This window comes from Mustela nigripes, chromosome 13 (genome assembly GCF_022355385.1).
Source record: "Mustela nigripes isolate SB6536 chromosome 13, MUSNIG.SB6536, whole genome shotgun sequence".
Lineage (NCBI taxonomy): Eukaryota > Metazoa > Chordata > Mammalia > Carnivora > Mustelidae > Mustela > Mustela nigripes.
The window spans coordinates 135,197,896-135,216,625 of NC_081569.1; the positions used below are offsets into that span (position 1 = coordinate 135,197,896).

An 18,730-nucleotide genomic window follows, 5' to 3' on the forward strand; every position below is an offset into this window, starting at 1 on the left:
CGGGGTGTGTGTCTAATTCTTTTCTTAAATTTTATTTATTTGACACAGAGAGAGAGAGAGAGAGAGAGAGAGACATCACAAGTAGGCAGAGAGAGAGGGGGGAAACAGGCTCCCTGCTGAGCAGAGAGGCCCACGTGGGGCTCGATCCCAGGACCCTGAGATCATGACCTGAGCTGAAGGCAGAGGCTTTAACCCACTGAGCCACCCAGGTGCCCCATGATTCTTTTCTTTAAAAAAATTCCAGAAAGCAGAATTTCTGATCCAAATAGAATGGAGGCTTTTACTACATGTTTCTGCTTCTGTGGCTTTTGCTTTGGTTTTTGGTGCAGCAGAGAATTCCAGGGTCCTGTCCTTACCAAGATGCAGCTTTATTCTGGTGTACATGTTATCAGAGGCACTTTGGTCCCACAGCCAACAGGTAGACAGTGGCTTTCTGATACTACAGTTTTGTTTTGTTTTATTTTGTTTTTAAGATTTTATTTATTTGAGAGAGAGAGAGCGTGAGAGAGCATGAGCAGGAGGAGAGGGAGAAACAGGCTCCCCACTGAGCAGGGAGCCTGGCATGGGACTCGATCCAAGGACCCCAGGATCATGACCTGAGCAGAAGACAAATGTTTACCAACTGAGCCACCCAGGTGCTCCTAGATACCCCAATTTCTTTTTTTTTTAAAGATTTTATTTATTTATCTGATAGAGATCACAAGTAGGCAGAGAGAGAGGAGGAAACAGGCTCCCTGCTGAGCAGAGAGCCCAATGCGGGGCTCGATCCTAGGACCCTGGGATCATGACCTGAGCCGAAGGCAGAGGCTTTAACCCACTGAACCACCCAGGTGCCCCTATACCCCAATTTCTTGATCATGATAACGGTTGCTGCACCCTTGGTGGTCTAGGACTTCAGCATCATTCTGAGAGGGTGTCCTTCCTGGAAATTCAACCTAGAACCTCCTCCTCCAGTCTTGGAACAATTTTGAAGTCACCTGATTCCCTGTGTTAAAATTCACTCTGCTTAAGTTAGCCCAAGTGACTTCTGTTACCCATGGCCAAACCCTGACTAATGGGTGGATTCACGGACTCGTGAAATACCCACACTCACTCACAGTTATCTCCTTTAAAAAATTATTTTACTGTTAGTGAGATGGACCATCTTTTCAAATATTTATTGGCTATGTGTAATTCTCTTCTTCAGAGCTACCCCTGTTAGTATTAGAGTTTCTTTTTAAAAATCATTTTTTAGAGGCTCCTGGGTGGCTCAGTCCTTAAGCATCTGCCTTAGGCTCAGGTCATGATCCCACAGTCCTGGGATAGAGCCCTGCCTTGGGATCCCTGCTCAGTGGGAGCCTTCGCACTCCCACTTCCCATGCTTGTTCCCTCTCTAGTGCTCTCTCTCTCTCTGTGTCAAATAAATAAATAAAATCTTTTAAAAAATAAATAAAAATAAAAATCCCTTAAAAATTTTTTTTTTGGTGCCTCTGTGTCACCAAACTAAGGCACATCAAGATTAATGAACTTGCCCAAGGTCACAACTAGTAAGGATTCCAACCCAGGCTACTAGTCAGAGGTCATGCTGTTCACCCCCAATCCATGTGCCATAGAGGACTAGGGCTAAGTTCCTTTTAGTTCTGAGCTCTGCTCTCTTTGCATTGAGCTCCCCCTCGAACTGGTTCTTCAGTCCTGGGTTTAGTAGGTCGGCTTTAGCTGGCAGACCGTTCTGTGCAGAACCTGAATCCCCAGCCCTTGGTTTAGTTCACAGTCCCCCAGTTGTTGGGGATTCCTTTCCCAGCTCCAGCCTGCAGTCTCCATTTACTAGTCTGCCGGGTTAGCCCACGCTGAGAATTGCTGGTGGTGTGCGTGGCCTTCTCTTGGCCAGTCGCAGTAACATTTCTTGGGTACTGTTGGTATGTTGAGATGCATATATTTGTCTTGTGTTATGTAAGTAAAGGTTATTGCTAACAGGGATCTCCAAAGCCAAAACGCCACAGAAATTGGTGGTCACGGGTCAAGAACTTAAGAGCTATTAGAGCAATTGCCCCCAAACCCAAAGACTCCTAATGTTAGGATAATCTGATCACAGAACAGGTTAAATTGACACTCTGTCACTCACCAGCCTCAAGAAAATTGCTATGAAGCAAAGTACGCTATGAAACACTGCACAACCTCAACCTATCCCTTTTAGCCCTCAGAACCCAAAGCCTTGGCCAACAAGATTCTTAAACGTTAAAGAGTCAAATGTCCCACTTTTCTGACACACCTGGTTATTCTGTGTCCAAGAACGAGACTCCTGTAAGCTATAAATATCTACAAAGATGGCCAAGTCCTACTATGCTTGTTTTGTGCCCTGAGAACTTTCCTGGTAATCATCAGGTTGGGGCCCCAAAATACGGCCCAACTGAAATGTGGGTTGTACCTCACTTTCAGGTAGGGTCTTAGCAAACTGCTGCCAGCCCTTGGGGGCAATTATAATGATCATCATGAGGAATGTTCCAATTAGATAAGATCATTTAGGAAGTGCACCTAAAAGTCCCCAAATTAAATAAACAGAATGCTATACCTATTTTAATGGGTGTACAAACCCTCCAAAAGGCTTCGAAATTCCAAAATAGCTTTACTGAAAGATGTGTTGCAAAAAGTTAATGAAAAAGTTGAGGTACCTTGGGTGGCTCAGTCAGTTAAGCACCTGACCCTTGATATCAGCTCAGGTCGTGATCTCAGGGTCCTGGGATTGAGCCCCATGTCAGTCTCTGCACTGGACGTGGAACCTGCTTGAGATTCTCCCTCTCCTTCTGCCCCTCCCTGCGTCTCCCCCTCCTGCACGCTCTCTCCCTCTAAAATAAAATTCAAAAAAACTCCGAAAAATAAAAGAGATGTAGGTACTTAAAAGAAAAGATGGTTACACCCATGTGACTCCTACTGCTTCCTCCTTCCTCCTTTGTTTGAGGAGGAAGCAGTCTAGTGTTAAAAAACAAAACCAGGATGGAAGGACACCTGGGTGGGTCCTTCAGTTAAACATCAGACTTCAGCTCAGGTCATGATCCCAGAGTCCTGGGATCAAGCCCCACAGCAGGCTCCCTGCTCAGCGACAAGTCTTGTTTCTCTCTCTCTCTCTCTTTCTCTCTCCCTCTCTCCCTTTCTGATCCCCCCCTCAAATAAATAAATAAAATCTTACAAAAAAAAAAAAAAAAACAACAACAAGAAAATTTGAAGATCTATTCAATATTCAAATATTCAAATATTCCTGAATAGGGTAGCATCCCATCTAGCTAGCAGAAAGGGGCTCTGAGGCACTGTATGGGAAATGGGAGACTTTTACAGGCAGAAACAGGCATGACAGGAAGTTATTAGTGAAAGAAAACAAAAGATTGTTTCAGACCAGATCACCTTCCTTTGGAGGACAGGGAGGCAAGGTGGGTCTTCAGGAATTTCTAGATGGACTGCTTAAAGGTCAGTCACATCCCTGCAGTTAAGCTTCAGTTCAGTGTCATAGAGGCAAATGACTCCACTAGAGGCCTCTTGTTTCGCTTTCTCACTCCCCCTTTATTTAGAGAACTCAGGAGAGAGAGTGGATCGTTGTAAGAGCAACGTTTGATCTTTCTGAGTAGGCAAGAAGGGACGAAATCGGTAGCAACCAGAAGTATAACCAGAGTAAACGGATACAGATCCTGGGGTTCCGTGGAACTGACATGGGGAAGAGAATTCTCTTCTGATTGCATCTAACTTCTTGATGAGATAATAAATAGCCATCTGAGAGTCAGTTGGGAGGAGACAGTGGGAGAAGTTTTAGGAGAAGTTGAATTTACTGTTTACATTTTGCAGAATTGTTGGATAAAAACCATGCCGACATGCCAACCATGTGTCATTCCATCTAGAAGTGACTAGAAGCCTCAGTTCCCGTTCAACACCCCTGAAGAATCCAGGTGAGCTCCCCCACCCTAAATGTTGTTAGGATGTTGAGACTCATGACACAGCTTGCATACACGAACGTGCACATACAATCACACACACACACACACACACACATTCTTCCTGTGAATTCGCAAATTTCCTGCTGCCCAATGTAGCTGATGGGGAGAGTGTAGGTTCCTGAACAGGGCTTGGAGTGTAGCTTAATCCTCAACAGACTGCCATCAGAGTGTAGCTTAAGCTAACAAAAATAACGTGTTTATGTCATGCCATCCATGCTGAATATTTAAAGCACACAAATTTCTTTTCAGTCTGTTCTTGGTGCAACAGCTGTTGTGAACCTGATGGTACCATTTCTCTCTCAGCCTCTCTAAGAGCTTCCCACTTTGCTCAGAGATCAAGACCAGGTCCTTGCCATGGCATAGGGAGCCCCAGATGGCCTGGCTCTCTGTCAGCCTCTGTCTTTAGCTCCTGCCTCTCTCCCTCAACCACCTGCTGCAGCCACACTGGTCTCTTCCCTGTTCCTCTCATACCTGGTTCTTTGCCATCTCTGTTCCTTTTACCTGGAAAGACTTTCCCCCACAATTCTACCCGACTCCCTCCTCCACCTCCTTTTGCCTTGGTACTTCTTCAAATAATAGATCGCATAACTATATAGTTGTTTATCTTGTTTCCTCCTCCCACCACACTGGCTTATAAACTGTAAGGACAGGTACTTTGATCTTATCTGCCTTGTGTACTATCTCAGTGCCCAGATCGGTGTCTGCCATGATGGGCCTTCAGTACAGACTTTCCAAATAGCTGAACATTGGCCACTGCAAGGCTTAAGATTATTCTGAAAACCACCTCGTCTTTATTAGAAATCAATATTCATCCTTTTTTTTAGAACTTTGATCAGATTTCTTATGACCTTTATTATGCAGGGAGTACATCCTGTCCCCAAATTAAATGACAAAGCATTTTATATTAGCCGATGGTGGCGGATACAGTGACCAGATCCCCTCTTTATAATAACTAGATTCTGCCTTTGACCGGTGTAGGAGCCAAAGGCAGGCTGCTGAAAATGTGCTACTTGGGTACATCGATTATTTTAAATAAAAACTACTGAAGAAACAACGTATGTAGGGACATTAATACTCTCCTCTGTACACCTAAAAGTGTTACTGAACCCACGATCGATCTGCTTACCTCACGGCTGTCCAGTAAGTTGAGTGACAAGCTGTTGAAGCAGGCATAAAATCTATTTGAGAAAGCCCACTGTCCGGATGGCAGCCTAATGTCCCAGATAAAGGTCTTGCCACGGGCAGTTGCTTTTCCAATGTGATCAGACACAAAAGGATGGGTGTCTGAAAAGTCTGCCAGTTTGCTACAAAAATCCTCACCTTCTGAAGGGATTTAATCAGTCTTGGACCTTGGCAGACCTCTGGCTCTGCTGGTTCTCAGTTCTGGGTGTGTCCTCAGCCTGTGCTGGTTTTCGGTGATGTCTGGTCTTAGAGAGGCAACACCCCTGGCTGCTTACATCCCTGCTTGAAATGATGACTCCATCTTGTTCTCTATATCCAGTCCCCACCCCCACCAGGTCAATTTCTATTTGTTGGCCAGCCCCCAAACCCAAACTATTTCTTGTTTCAGTTTCCAGTTTCGGTTTCCAATTCCCAGTAAAAATAAAACCTATCCCATTGGTTGTGCTCAAAGGGGGAGCCAAAGAGGAAGTTGCCATAAAAGCCGGGAGTCTGATCTGGAAAACACAGCCAAGCTCAGACCTCAGGTCGGTTACCAGAGGATCTGCTTCTGGGTAAGACAGGGGGTTGGGCAGAGGGGGTTCCTTCCTGAGACCTCCAGCTCTAGTGGGTGGTAGGCTCAGTGCAGGCAAGGGAAGGCCACGGGAATCCACTCCCAGAAAGCTCTTTTGTTCCTCATCAGGTCAGTCGGGAGGAAGGGTAAGTCCCTGCCATTTGACCTTGGGACTCTGGGACAATGAGCGTTGTTCAAGCCTGGGTGGCAGCGGGTGAGGCCAGGGGAGAAGACACATGTCAGGAGGATCAAACTGGAATCATTCCAAGCCCAGGCTTTAGAAGCAGCTGGACTTGGGATGTGTCACTTACCCTCTCTGTGCCAGAGGGGTTTCCTCATCTATAAAATGGGGATAGTCAGGGTGCCTGGGTGGCTCACTGGGTTAAGCCTCTGCCTTCGGCTTGGGTCATGATCTCAGGGTCCTGAGATTGAGCCCCACATCGGGCTCTGTGCTCAGCGAGGAGCCTGCTTCCCCCCCACCCCCGCCTGCCTCTCTGCCTACTAGTGATTTCTCTCTCTGTCAGATAAATAAATAAAATCTTTAAAATGGGGGTAGTCATCTCTTTGTTCTCACTATCTTAAGTGGGGATAGTGCGGGATCATTGAGCCCAACAGTCAAGAAAGAATTCTTGAAACATTTGATGGTGCTAAAAGGTATTTTTCTTACAGCACAGGGACAGGACCCATAAGCAGAAAGAGCTGCACTGGGATTGTGAGGAGCGACTGGTTCTTATATATATTGTAATTAGTGAGGATTAAGGATAGTGTCTCTAAGGAATTTAGAAGCAAGGCTTTCAGAATTTTGAGGGGCCAACTGCTGTTAAGATCGGGTTACTATTAGTCCTTAATAAGACGTACACAAATTTCGGGGTGCCTGGGTGGCTCAGTGAGTTAAAGCCTCTGCCTTGGGCTCAGGTCATGATCTCAGGGTGCTGGGATTGATCCTCGGCATCGGGCTCTCTGCTCAGAGGGAGTCTGCTTCCTCCTCCCTCTCTCTCTCTCTGTCTCTCTGCCTGCTTGTGATCTCTGTCAAATAAATAGATAAAATCTTTTTTTTTTTTTTTAAGTACACACATTTCTTGAGGATTGTCATGTTGTACACATTTCAGGTATCTGTCAGTGAGCTCCAAGCTAAGGAGATTGAAGTTACATTTCTCTTGCTTTTGTTTCCCTCATCAAGGGGATGGCATGAGAACAGGAACCCAGAGCAACTGGACGACAGTATATACCTTAAAACGTAACTGGTTCTTATTTCCTAACTCTGGTGCTTTTTAAACTGCTCTGTGGGATTTCCAGGATGCAGTGCTGCGTCAGGCTTCCCTGCTTAACAGGGAGCCTGCTTCTCCCTCTGACCACCAGCCCCCCTCGAGCTCTCTCTCTGCCTCTCTCCCTCCCTCTCCCTCTTGCTCTCTTGCTCACTCTCTCTCAAATAAATAAATAAAATGCTCTGTGGAAATTTAAGAGATTCCCAGAAATAGCTAGGAAGTTGGCGCTGGGCTTTTTGGGAGGAAGGAAGCAGCCAGCTTGGAGAAATAAGTCCACTCCCCACCCTTCCTTCACCGTTTCCAGGACCCTTTGCGGACATCCAGCCCTGGCAAGTTCAGAGAGGTCTCTCTGTCCCTACTGGACAGAGTTTTTCAAAGTTGTGGGCATGATCCCCTTCCTTTCTGGGGTCCCCTCCCTGCACCAAAGCTCCATCCTGCTCAAAAAGAAGGAAGCCCACATTGGAGTCATCTGCCCCCAACCGCAGCACACCAAGACTTCAGAACAACGTCAACCTGTCCCAGGAAGGTGACCTTTGGGAAGTCCACCCCATCTGTCCTGCTCAGCACTAGTGAGGTCATTTGCCATCGGCCTGATACAAACCCTGTTTCCCCCTGATGTCCGGGCCTGAAACAATCCTTTCTTTTCTTTTACTGATGACTCCTCACCTTCCGTTTTGCTGCTTAGGAAATCCTTCATTTTTGCGCAGCTTCTCCAAGCATCTCTCTACTTGCTCGATGGGCTGCTGTCCTGTAACCAGGAGTCAGGGCACAGGGCTAACTGCTGACAAAATTCAAAGGCAGAGAGAGAGAAAGAAAGAGAGAGTGCGCACACACGTGCAGGGGTGCCACAAGAAAGGGATTTATTTCAGTTGAGGCCAACATGGGGAAGACAGTGGGCTAGTGTCCCCAAAGCTGTCTCCAAAGTGCTGAAAACATGGCCAGGTTTATATAAGGAAACTGTGGGACAGTCACTGAGTACTGCAGACAGGCAGTGAAGGTCATGGCCTCGGGGTCAGTCGTGGGGGTTTTGTTTGTTCGTTTGTTTTAGATTTTTATTTATTTGACAGAGAGAGAGATCACAAGTAGGCAGAGAGGCAGGCAGAGAGAGAGCGGGGGATGCAGGCTCCCTGCTGAGCACCTGAGCTGAAGGCAGAGGCTTAACCCACTGAGCCACCCAGGAGCCCCAGTCGTAGGGCCTTTATTGCTGGGGATTTGGGGGTAGTTTGGTTTCCACTGCGGGAGGCTTTGCCCCCCCAGGCTTCTGCCCGAGTTAAAGATAAGCTGTAAGACGAAGCGAATCAATTAGAAAGGAAAAGTGAGACAAAATGGAGGTGTTGGGCTTCTTTCAGCCTGACACACGCATGTCAATTTCTGTGCCATGCAATTCGTCCAGGTGGCCACCTTGTCCTCTTCCCTGGTCTCTAAGCTAATGGGATCCAGAGTAATGACACGAGCATGGCCAAAGCCACCGAGGTGGTTTCCGGGGGTGAGCCCTCCTAGAGGGGCTGGTGGGGAGGGCGGCGAGGAGGGCGATGGGGAGGGGCGGAGTCTATTTCTAGCTTCACCTCCTTGGTTCTCACTGACATGTCCTGATGTTAACAAAATTCTTCATTCCGGGCCCGTTTTCTTCATTAGTTTGTGTGAGCTCCCTCTCCAGTCTTAGCTGTTCGTTCTTGCTGTTTATCTTCCCCCTTTTCCTCCGTTGTAATAGAAGAATCCAACCAAGGACATTTTAAAGATCTAATTGACTTTATTGGTAGTCAACTCATGCATTGGCCAGCTTCCCAATGAGCAAGGAGAGGGGAGCTCCCGAGGGTTACAGAGGATCCAAGTTTTTAAAAGGTAGAGAGAGCAGAAAACAAGAAATTATTAGGAGAGAAACCATTGTTGTAGGCAAGGTCACCCTCCTAAGGGGAACGGAGGGGGCCCATCAGGAAATTTCCTAGTGCTCCCTGGGAAATCCCACATTGACTGGTTAAGGGATATATTCCTGGGGGACTGAAAGTGCAGTCAGGTTAGGTATTAAGTCTCAGTTTACACTTGGGGCCTTAACTGAAGGGACACCATTGTGGGACCTGTGGTTTTCTTTTTAACCACACGCCCCCAACTACCCCTGCAATACCTCCCTTCCTCAGAGTCAGCCTTTCCAATATGCTTAATGTGTATCTGTTTTTCATATGTATTTTTGCAAAATGGGTGTTGGCTTTTTGTTTGCATGTGTTTTAATGTCTGTATAGAATAGTGTGCTGTTGAACTCATTGTATTGCTTTTTCCACCCTGAGATTGTCAGGGTCACTAGGTGAGTGTCTAATACTGGCTTCCAATTGTTGCAAACATGCCACTTCCCTTTTGCTCTCCTGGTGTCCACCCCGGGGTCCTTCTTCCTTCCCCAGCACCAACAGCAGCAGAGTATGGAAGGGGAGGGCGGGGCCTCTGACCACTGCTGACCTCTGACCCCGCGCACTCATCCTCTGTTCTTTCTCTGGACTCACCCTGTCATCCACAGTTGCCCTGAGCCAGGCTACAGCTTCCGTGGGATCCCTGCTGAGGACACTGAAAGCCTCCAGCATGGCAGCATTGACTCTTTCCAGAGCCGGAGGTAACTGGCCCAGGGTGACAGAGTTCTGCTTCTCGGGCCCCCACCCAATACTTAGACCGGTGACAAGTCTCCAGCCAGCAGTCCTTCCTGTTTACCAGTAACACAAAGGACTCCTAAGCTTATGATAAGCAATCCTTAAAATAGTAAGGACAGATAGATTTTATCTAATGCTCTGCCGTCCTAGTCACTCTGCCAAACACTTAACATTTATCAATTGTTTTAATCGCCATAGCAACCCCAGAAGGTAACCTTTGTCCCCTATCTACAAATGAGGGAATTGTTTTTGGCCCTGGGCCTTTGGGCAGGGAGGTGGGGTTACTACCAAACCGAGGACAGGAAGTAGAACCAAAAGGCAGAGAATCTGGTGTAGGGATAGGGAGGCTCCAGGACAGAGTAGGTTCTGAATAGCCTCGAGAGACCAGGCCACCCTCCCACGGATGACCGTTGGGGGTGCCCCGCAGCAGGTTAGCAGAGGAACAGCACCTCTTTCCCATGGGCCTTCTGTGCACATCGTGACCCAGATAGGCCAAGCTGCCGGCCAGCCCGGCATCACCCTTCCAGCCAAACCATAATGTCCAGCTGCAAGGGTTTGACTCTCACCTTTTAACTTCCCTTCCTATCCCCGGAAGGCTCTCTTCCTGGGGAGCTGGCTGAATTCATTCCTGCACACTTTTGCAGGCCTGACCTTTATGGGGGCAGCTGACCAGGACCTCTGCCCGCCCTCTAGGGACCCACATGTTGGAGAGACAGGCCAGTGCAAGCCGAAAGGGTCTTAGTGCTCTGAGAGGCTGTGGTCACAGGGGGGCAATGCTGAGTCCAGATTGGCTGCCTTTGGGGGCTTCTCAGACAAGTGGGCAACAGGTCCGGCCTTAACTCATCTCAAGTAGAGTTCAAGTGCTCAGCAGTGCTTGCCCTGACTTGCTGGGCAGTGCAAAATGAAGCACATCTTTCTCTGTGAGGATTTATTGCTGCCTGGAAAGATCTGTGGGGCAACAGGAGAAAGTTAAATAATCTCCCCCTAAAAAAACACTGACCCTGAACTAACATCTTTGTTCAGAGAGCAAGGCATCCGGTTCCTTCGCCTCGACCAACACCACCAAGCCCTAAACCACTCTGCCAAGTATCCCTTGTCCACCCGAGAAGGGATGCAGGGCAGCCTTCTGTAGGGGTGTGTTTGTCTTTGTTTTGTTTTGTTTGTTTTAAACAAATCAGGCTTGGACGGCAGAGAGAAAGAGAAAGATCGTTTTTGCTCTCCCCGCAAACAGGCCCCCACTGACCAATCTGCAGACAGATTGAGAAAACAAAGCAGACTCTATGTGATCATTGGGTTTTCTGGAATGAGGACCTCAAACTCTGTCTCCAGATAATTTGAGGTCAAAGCATGCAAATCCATCTGGGACAAGTCATTTGAGTCTGGAATCTGACTCCCCAGCAATCCTTGCCAAGCTCAGAAGAGGGGCCCCCTTTCCCAGAAATCCCCCTGTCTGAATGCAGTAGGCAGGTGTCAGATGAGGTCATTCCTTCCCATCTCCCAACATGGACAATGCCCTCCCTGTGGGTGGGCTGTAGGCTCAGGGAGCCAAGGGGAGGCTCAGGGAGCCAAGAACTTACAGAACATTCTTTTGGTTTCTAGTCAAGACTGTGGCAGCTGTGATAGGAGGAGGTGAGTCTTTGTAGGGAAGGGGTTCAAGTCCTTATCTGTTCCCCCGAGTCTGGGTCTTGGGAAGCAACCATCTTGTCCAGGCCCAGGTCTGTCCTGCACTTTTGCGGATGGTGGGGAGGAAGTGGACTGGTGGAAATGGGGAGGAAGCCAGGAACTGGAAACAAGAAACAAGGAGCTTGGACCAGCTGGTGTCATGGAAACTCCACAGTGGAGGCGATCCCAGCAGGGACCCCATCTCCTCTTTGCAGGCATTTACCCTGTGACATTGGGGGTGTCTGACTTTTCTGAGCTCCTGTTTCCTTTCTGAAAAATGGGCCATGCCCATAGTCTCTCCAGAGCTCAGAGTTCACCCCCTTGCCTGCGCCTCCCAAAGCCCCCTGAGCCTGATTGAGTGTGTGCACTCCTTAACCCATCCCAACCCAACCCAACCCAACCCAACCCGACAGTCGTGTCCGTGGCGTCTGTGCCCACCGTGCTGGGCGCCGTGGGCTTCACTGGGGCCGGAATCACTGCCTCCTCGCTAGCAGCCAAGATGATGTCCTCTGCTGCCATCGCCAACGGGGGTGGCATCGCCGCTGGCAGCCTGGTGGCGACACTGCAGTCGGTGGGTAAGTGTCCCTGGGGACTTGCTGTGAGGGGCGAGGAGAACCAGCGCCTTGGTACCCGGCCCGGATCTTAGCCTCCCCCACCCTCCTCGTCTGCTCCTAAGCGTCACCCTCCAGGTTCTCCCCGGGAGGTGCAGGAGGGAGGCCCCGGGCATGGGGCATGCCGGCTTCAGGCTGCGGTTGCTGGGTGCCTCGGGGATCTCCGCCCTGCCTGGGCTCAGCCTTCTTCCCTGGAGAGGGACAGCTCCCAGCTCCGGGCTTCTCCATGGCAGTGCTGGCCAGCGGGCTGCGGGCAGTTGCTTCCCATAGCAGAGATCTGGAGGGCTTTGGGAAACGGGAGGGTGCTGACTGGGGCCCTGGAGTCTTTGACCTCTCGGTTTTGTCCCACGGAGCTGCCCCAGGTCTGCTCCTTACCACTCTACCCACCCTCTCCTTCTCCCCCAGGAGCAGCAGGACTCTCGCTGTCAACCAAGATCATCCTGGGCTCCCTGGGCTCTGTGCTCACGTTCCTGAGCTTCTAAGAGTTTCCCTGCTCTCTGCCTGCAAAGAAGAGAACGGCCCTCCCCCACCCCTCCCCACGCCCCACCCCCACCCCTCCCCACGCCCCACCCCCCCATGCAGGGAGGGACCAGTCCCTGGCTGAGAGTGTGCCCTGAGGAAAATAAGCAATAAAAATTGTAGTTGCAGCCCATCCTGAATTCCCTCCTCCTTGCTCGAAGTTGGGGGCGGGGGAGGGTGGGTCACACCTCTTTCCCAGTCCTGTGGTCCGGAGCAACGTGGTGTTGGAGTGCAGGGTGCGCTCGGCTGGGATGTGCCAAAACGTGGGGGCGAGTGGCTGCCCCCACCCTGCTTGTGACTCTGTGTGACTCGGGGCAGGCCACCTCCTCTCTGGCCCTCATTTGTCCCTCTGGGCATGGGGAGTTGGTCTAAATGACCTCAAAGGTCTCAGCCATGGGTGGGTGTTTGGCTCAGTTCCTGGGCAGTCTGGAACGGGATTGGGGGAGGCGGGGGACCGGCGGGGAAGGACATCCTCTTCGGAGCCACCACCTCCCAGCTGCAGGTCTAATGGCTCTGTCCTAAGCCGCCCGGCTCTGAAGGCCCAGGCCCATATGAGTCATTGCTCCAGACTCAAGTCAAAGGCCACCATCCAGCCTTTGCCTTTCTCCTCAGCAGCAAGAAGGGAGATGGAGTTTGCTGGAGGCTCTGACCTTTCTAACTTCAGGGCCGTGACTCACCCTTAAATGTCCTTCTCCCAGAACAAGATCTTCTAGAAACTTCTCTTTGCTAGGATGACTTCCAACTCGGAGCATCAGAAAATTAGCTGACGTGCTGATCTGTTCCTCTTTTCCACAACTCTCTGAGCACACACTGTGGGTCGGGCACTGGCTGGGGGCTACAAACTTGGACTTCCTGTGGGGAGTCGGGGAGGACTGACTGACGGGTAGACAGCCATCGACAATGTGCTCTGGGAAGTGCCATGCCAGAGGCCAGCCCAGGGATCCCAGGCCCAGCAGAAGACACAGAAAGTCTTAGTCTGCTCTAACAAAAATCCCATAAACTGGGTCATTTATAAATAACAGAAATGTATTTCTCACAGTTCTAGAAGGTGAAAAGTCAGAGAGCAAGGCGCTGGTAACCCTAGGTTGCTGATGAGAAGCTGGTGAGAAGGTGTCCCTAGATGGCCCCCTTCTTGCTGTGCCCTCACATCACGGAAGGGCACGAGCTCCCTCTGGCCTCCTTCGTAAAGATACTAATCCCACCCAGGAAGTCTCCATCCTCAGGATCTCAGCACCTCCCAAAGGTACCACCTCCTGATACCACCATCTTTGTGGGGTAGGACTGCAACCTGAATTTTGGGATACACAAACATTCAGACCACAGCAAGCGTGTCGGGGAAGAGAAATTTGGGTTCTATCCTGAGGGTCATGAGAGACAAGTGTTTCCAATGTGACATTGACCTGATCGCAGACCTATACCCCTGCACGCTCTGTCTCAGGTGCTGTGAGCAGGTTGACAAGATCTTGGTTTCCAGCAAGAACCAAACTTAGGAGTGTAGTGCTCTGGACCTTGAAGGAAGTTAAGCGACTCGGCCATGTCTTCCAGTGGTGCCTCGTGGGGCCACTGAAGCATGCTTGCTACTTAGCCAAAGAATACTCCCTTAGGGTATTAATTCAATACTTGGTTCTTTTTCTTTCTTTTCTTTCCTTGATGCCTCAGAAAATCTGATAAAGGCTGTGAATCCTCTCCCCCTAGAATCACAGGTTCCCAAAATAATGCCTCCAACTTCAAAGCCTTCTTTAAGACTTCTGAAGACCCTCCTTGCGGCTAAAGGTAAATGTCCCTGCTTTCACTGGAGGTCCAGGCCTCCACCCGGGCACATGGGTCTGCCTTGGATCTGGAAGGTTGGCCAGGCCAGCCTCCCTCCCTGCCGAGGCCCAGCAGACCATTCGCAAGACCACCCCTTGTTCTGGACACTGTGCTCTGACCTCCTTCGTCCCACTCAAGTTCCCAGGGAGCCTGTTGCTAATGCTGACCTGCACCTTCCCCTTTTGCTACCAGGTTTGGCCTCTGGAGTAGGTAGATTTCTAAACCTGGTGCCCAGTGACCCTGACCCTCATACACTGTCCTGCCCTTGGAGTGTGGGGGGTCCTGTGGTGAGATGCCACTTCCGTAATTATGTTCAGTTATACACAGAGGGAGACTCTGCAGGTGAGTCTACATTCATCGTAGGAGCCCTTCAGAAGCAGAGAATGTTCTCCGCTCATCACAGAGGAGGAACCAGAGATTTGAAGCAGAAGGGGGATTTATTTCTTCCCCCTGGCCCCAAAGGAGAGCCCCATCTCGCTGAACACTTGATTTTGGCCTTGTAAAACCCTGAGCAAACAACTCAGGGAAGCCTGCCTGGACGTCGGCCTTACACTGTAACATAACAAATGGGTGTTCTTTGACGCTGCTGACTTTGGGGTCATTTGCTCTGCCACTGTAACATAACAAATGGGTGTTCTTTGACGCTGCTGGCTTTGGGGTCATTTGCTCTGCCGGACTAGAAAATGAATAGGAGACTTGATACCTCTTCTCGCTTAACCAGCCTGCAGGGCCTTTGGAGGGAACTGAATGAAAATACTCCTGGCGAGACCCCAGGATTCCTGAAATTCCTGGTTTCAGTTGGTCTCCCAACTCCCGGGTCCTGCCTCTGTGGGATTCCAGGGGCCCCTGGTTGTCCGAAGGAGCTCCCCGCGCCGGGAAGTCAAGCACACTCCCTGCTCCCCATGTTCTGGTGCATGGTGGCTAACACGCTGCCTGCCAGGGAGAGCGTTGGAAAACACAGTCTTACTATGGGGATCGGGGACGGCTTTTTGTCGGGTCGGGCATGTTGCGGCCGCCGTGACAAATCGACCAGGAATGTGAGGGTAGGAGGATGGTGAAAAGAAATTAAGAGACAAAGAGACGGGGGCTGGAGGGACACGGAGGAGGATGTCCAACAGCGCCGATTTTATTCCGCATCTTACAAGCATTTACAAGGCAGACCACAATAGAAGGAGTAATACATCAGTATCTAGTCAGATAACCGCAAGTTCCTATAACAAGTCTTACATTAACTACAAACAAATCTCGTGATGCCAGGTAATCACGGCTAATGCCATTACCTACTATTGATACAAGAAGTTACAGTCAACCAGGGACTGGATCATGGGAAGTACAGGAACAACAAGGACCAACTAAGAATTCATGACCCTGGGCGCCTGGGTGGCTCAGTGGGTTAAGCCGCTGCCTTCGGCTCAGGTCATGATCTCGGGGTCCTGGGATCGAGTCCTACATCAAGCTCTCTGCTCCGTGGGGGGCCTGCTTCCCTTCCTCTCTCTCTGCCTGCCTCTTTGCCTACTTGTGATCTCTCTCTGTCAAATAAATAAATAAAATCTAAAAAAAAAAAAAAAAAAAAAAAAGAGTACTGCAGAATGTTAAAAAAAAAAAAAAAAGAATTCATGACCCTGACCACATTGTTCCCTTCTGTAGGAAGAACCTGTGGGAAGTCACCTAGGCGAGCGCACGACACACAGCGCAGACCCTTTCTCAGTGTTCCTCGACTTTCCTGTCCTTAACCCCTTATCAAGGCGTCTGGGCTTTAAAGGAGACACAAGTCGTGGTTTGATCCACGACTCCAACCGTGCCGTGGCCTCCAACATGGGCATCTTCCTCAACAGGGTAGAGGCTGCTAGGAGCAGCTCAATGTCCACTCCTTCCTTCTGGCTCCCATGAACAGAGCCCTGATTTTTGGCTAGGTGATGCTCCCAGCGGAAGGACTGCGTTTCCAGTATAACCTGCAGGTAGGTGCGCTCACTGGACGGGGTTCTGGCCAGTGAAAGATGAACAGAAGGAAGGTTGCCATTCTCTGGGCACGCAGGGACAGGGGACAGGTGGGCCCACCCTAGCCCCTGGCCTCCTTCCCATGAGCTCTGCTGCAGGCAGGGGAGTGACCCGTCTTGAACCTGCTGATGTGAGCAGCCCGTCAAGGAAAGCAGAACAAAGGGGCCCCTGGGTGCCTCAGATGGTTAACCATCTGCCTTTGGCTCAGGTCATGATCCCAGGGTCCTGGGATCAAGTCCGACATCAGGCCCCCTGCTCAGGAAGGAAGAACAAGACCGGGGTCTCCAGGAGCAGAGCCATCCCTCCACCACTCTCTCACCCCCAGCGGAGACTCAGCTGATGGAGCAACAGGAAAAAAACTTCTCTTGCTTAAACCAAGAGGGTCTCTTTCACAGCGAGCAGCCACCTACGACGTATTCTAATGAACACAGTAGGGAATTCCTCTATTGCTTGATGACGAGCAACAGAGGAAGCAGTCCAATGGAGTGGACTTTAGCCATCCTTCTCCATACACCACTACGATAACAGTAATGGACTAAAGAGGCTTAGCATCACGTGAGCAAAGAGAAGGAAAGAGAAGATGACAAGAACATAACTTTGGGAGCCAGAGGTCACACGGACCCATGGTTCCACTGAGCAGTCCCAAGAAAGCTGAATCTTAAGTTGTTTTTGGAGAAGGAGAGAAAGAGGCCGCTCTCCCCTCTGGAGAGAAGGGGAGAAAGAGGCAGACCCCCAAGGGCTCCGCTCCTGGAAGGCGGCATGGGGTGTCCCAGCACAAGCCTGTTGGATGTCTCTTTAAGAACCAGGCAGATTGGGCGCCTGGGTGGCTCAGTGGGTTAAGCCGCTGCCTCAGCAGGGAGCCTGCTTCCTCCTCTCTCTCTCTCTGCCTGCCTCTCTGCCTACTTGTGATCTCTCTCTGTCAAAAAAAAAAAAAAAAAAAAAAAAAAAATCTTTAAAAAAGAACCAGGCAGATCCCTGTGGCTCCCCTCCAGCCTGCACTTTATTTTTGGAAGCTTTGGGTCTCTGGGACAAAGTGCAGCGTCTTCCTATGAGAAATGCAATGCTGAATTCCCATACAAGGGTGCAGACCCTCGATCTTCATGGATATCCGGAGCACCGGTGGCCAAGTGGCAACAGCCAGAACAAAAGGGGGAGGATTCTTCTTCTTAAGAATTTTACCTGCCCCCAAAAAGAAATGTTCGCATTCTGACACATGGGGGAGGGGTGCTCACTGAAAGAAGGAGCCTGGTCTGAGAGTGTGGAAAACAGTGGGTACAGAAAGGGGTCCTCAGGCGGGGGAGGGGCGGGGGGGAGGCTGTGCCTGGCCCAGGAAGGATGCTCTGTTCCATGAGTTCTGTTAGCACCCTGTCTGGGCGAGAGTGCCGCTGCCCCTTGGAACAATGTGTTACTTAAACTATGGAGGATTTGACTAGTTACCAAGCACATTTAGGTGTGGCCTTAAGAAAAACATAGACTGGCAACAGGTCTTTGGGGAGAAGCTGGGCCGCTGGGAACGCCTGGTCAGCTCAGGGTAGAACGAAATCCCACCTGCTTCCCTTTTCCTGTTGTCGCTCCTTTCCCTTCGCAGAAGAGCCCACCGTTAGAGGAGTCCTTTGAACGTGCTCGGTTAACTATAAACTTTAACCTCCTCTGCGTTTGTCCACAAGACATAGGACTAAAGTTTGACCTTCATCAGTTCCTCTGTTGGCTATTGTTTCTATCTAATAAAAGTGAGACTGTGGAGTTGCTCGGGGCAGCAGGTCTTTTTGACTGTGGTCCCCTGCTCCCAATCTCTGGCCGCTGACTTGTTTGTGCCTCATTCTTCCCCTGTTCGCCACTGGCAGCGGCATGAGAGGAGAAACGGAGGTCTGCCACCGTCCTCCTGCACCCCCACAGCGACTTCGGAGATGCCACAGCGGCACCCTGAATACGCACAGAGTGAGAACAGAGGGATCCAAGCAAGCAACGTTGAAACTGCACCTACTATGGTCAAGACATTACCTCATCCCATAGAATCTGCCCAGCATTCCAAGAAAGGCCATGGCTGCTGCCCCGGTTTTATAGATCTTGTTACGAGAACCTAGTAAGAGGCACCTGGGGGGCTCAGTCAGTGAAGGGTCTGCCTCTGGCTCAGGTCCTCGAAGGCCAATCTGCCTTTCCCTCTGCCCCTCCCCCCCGACCCATGCCCTTGCTCGCTCTCTTTCCCGAATAAATAAATAAAATCTTTTAAAAAAGAAGAAAGAACCTGTTAAGAAATGATCCGAATTCTTCAGATCAATTCAGTTCCTAATTCCTGCTGCTGTTGAAGGGCGCCTCCTCTCAGAACGAGAATGGCCGGCTTTGTGGGTTGTTTCCAGATTTGGAGCCTTGACCTGGCTCCCTGCCCACCAGCTCCCTCCGAGCTCCCTCTGTGAACAGCCAGCCTGTATTCAGGGAGATAAAATGATTTTCATAATGAACCAGCTGGTGAAGAGGTTCAGGGTAGGGGACCAGGAGATGGAAGGGTTCAACGGGTTCAGCGACCTTTGGGTGGCCTCATCCA

The 18,730-nt window shown here is 50.2% G+C and overlaps 1 protein-coding gene and 1 long non-coding RNA gene across 4 annotated transcripts in view; one reads left to right on the forward strand and one right to left on the reverse strand.

The window, feature by feature from the left end:
• The window catches only part of LOC132000225 (uncharacterized), a 9,324-nt gene extending 3,837 nt beyond the window's left edge, over nucleotides 1–5,487 (reverse strand). The window contains exon 1 of the long non-coding RNA XR_009399212.1: nucleotides 5,086–5,487. This is a non-coding gene — a long non-coding RNA (uncharacterized LOC132000225). The remainder of the gene's footprint in view (nucleotides 1–5,085) is intronic.
• Nucleotides 5,488–5,562: 75 nt separating this feature from the next.
• Nucleotides 5,563–12,514, forward strand: LOC132000224 (interferon alpha-inducible protein 27-like protein 2). 3 transcript variants are annotated; one of them, XM_059373879.1, is made up of 5 exons: nucleotides 5,563–5,665; nucleotides 9,463–9,555; nucleotides 11,189–11,218; nucleotides 11,665–11,826; nucleotides 12,268–12,514. In XM_059373879.1, the coding sequence occupies exons 2-5, from the start codon at nucleotides 9,525–9,527 to the stop codon at nucleotides 12,342–12,344; spliced, it is 300 nt and encodes a 99-aa protein (XP_059229862.1). In that variant the 5' UTR covers nucleotides 5,563–5,665; nucleotides 9,463–9,524; the 3' UTR covers nucleotides 12,345–12,514. The 3 variants fall into 3 exon arrangements, with proteins under 3 accessions (XP_059229862.1, XP_059229861.1, XP_059229863.1); XM_059373878.1 differs by having other exon boundaries at nucleotides 5,583–5,692; XM_059373880.1 differs by lacking the exon at nucleotides 11,189–11,218 and having other exon boundaries at nucleotides 5,583–5,692.
• Nucleotides 12,515–18,730: the final 6,216 nt, after the last annotated feature.

Bases quoted from the DNA above. Each gene is read 5' to 3' on its own strand.
- LOC132000224 (XM_059373879.1), top strand. From the start codon at position 9,525: ATGGCAGCATTGACTCTTTCCAGAGCCGGAG. The intron at 11,219-11,664 runs GTGAGTCTTTGT...CCAACCCGACAG, and splicing joins GGCAGCTGTGATAGGAGGAG to TCGTGTCCGTGGCGTCTGTG. The intron at 11,827-12,267 runs GTAAGTGTCCCT...CTTCTCCCCCAG, and splicing joins GGCGACACTGCAGTCGGTGG to GAGCAGCAGGACTCTCGCTG.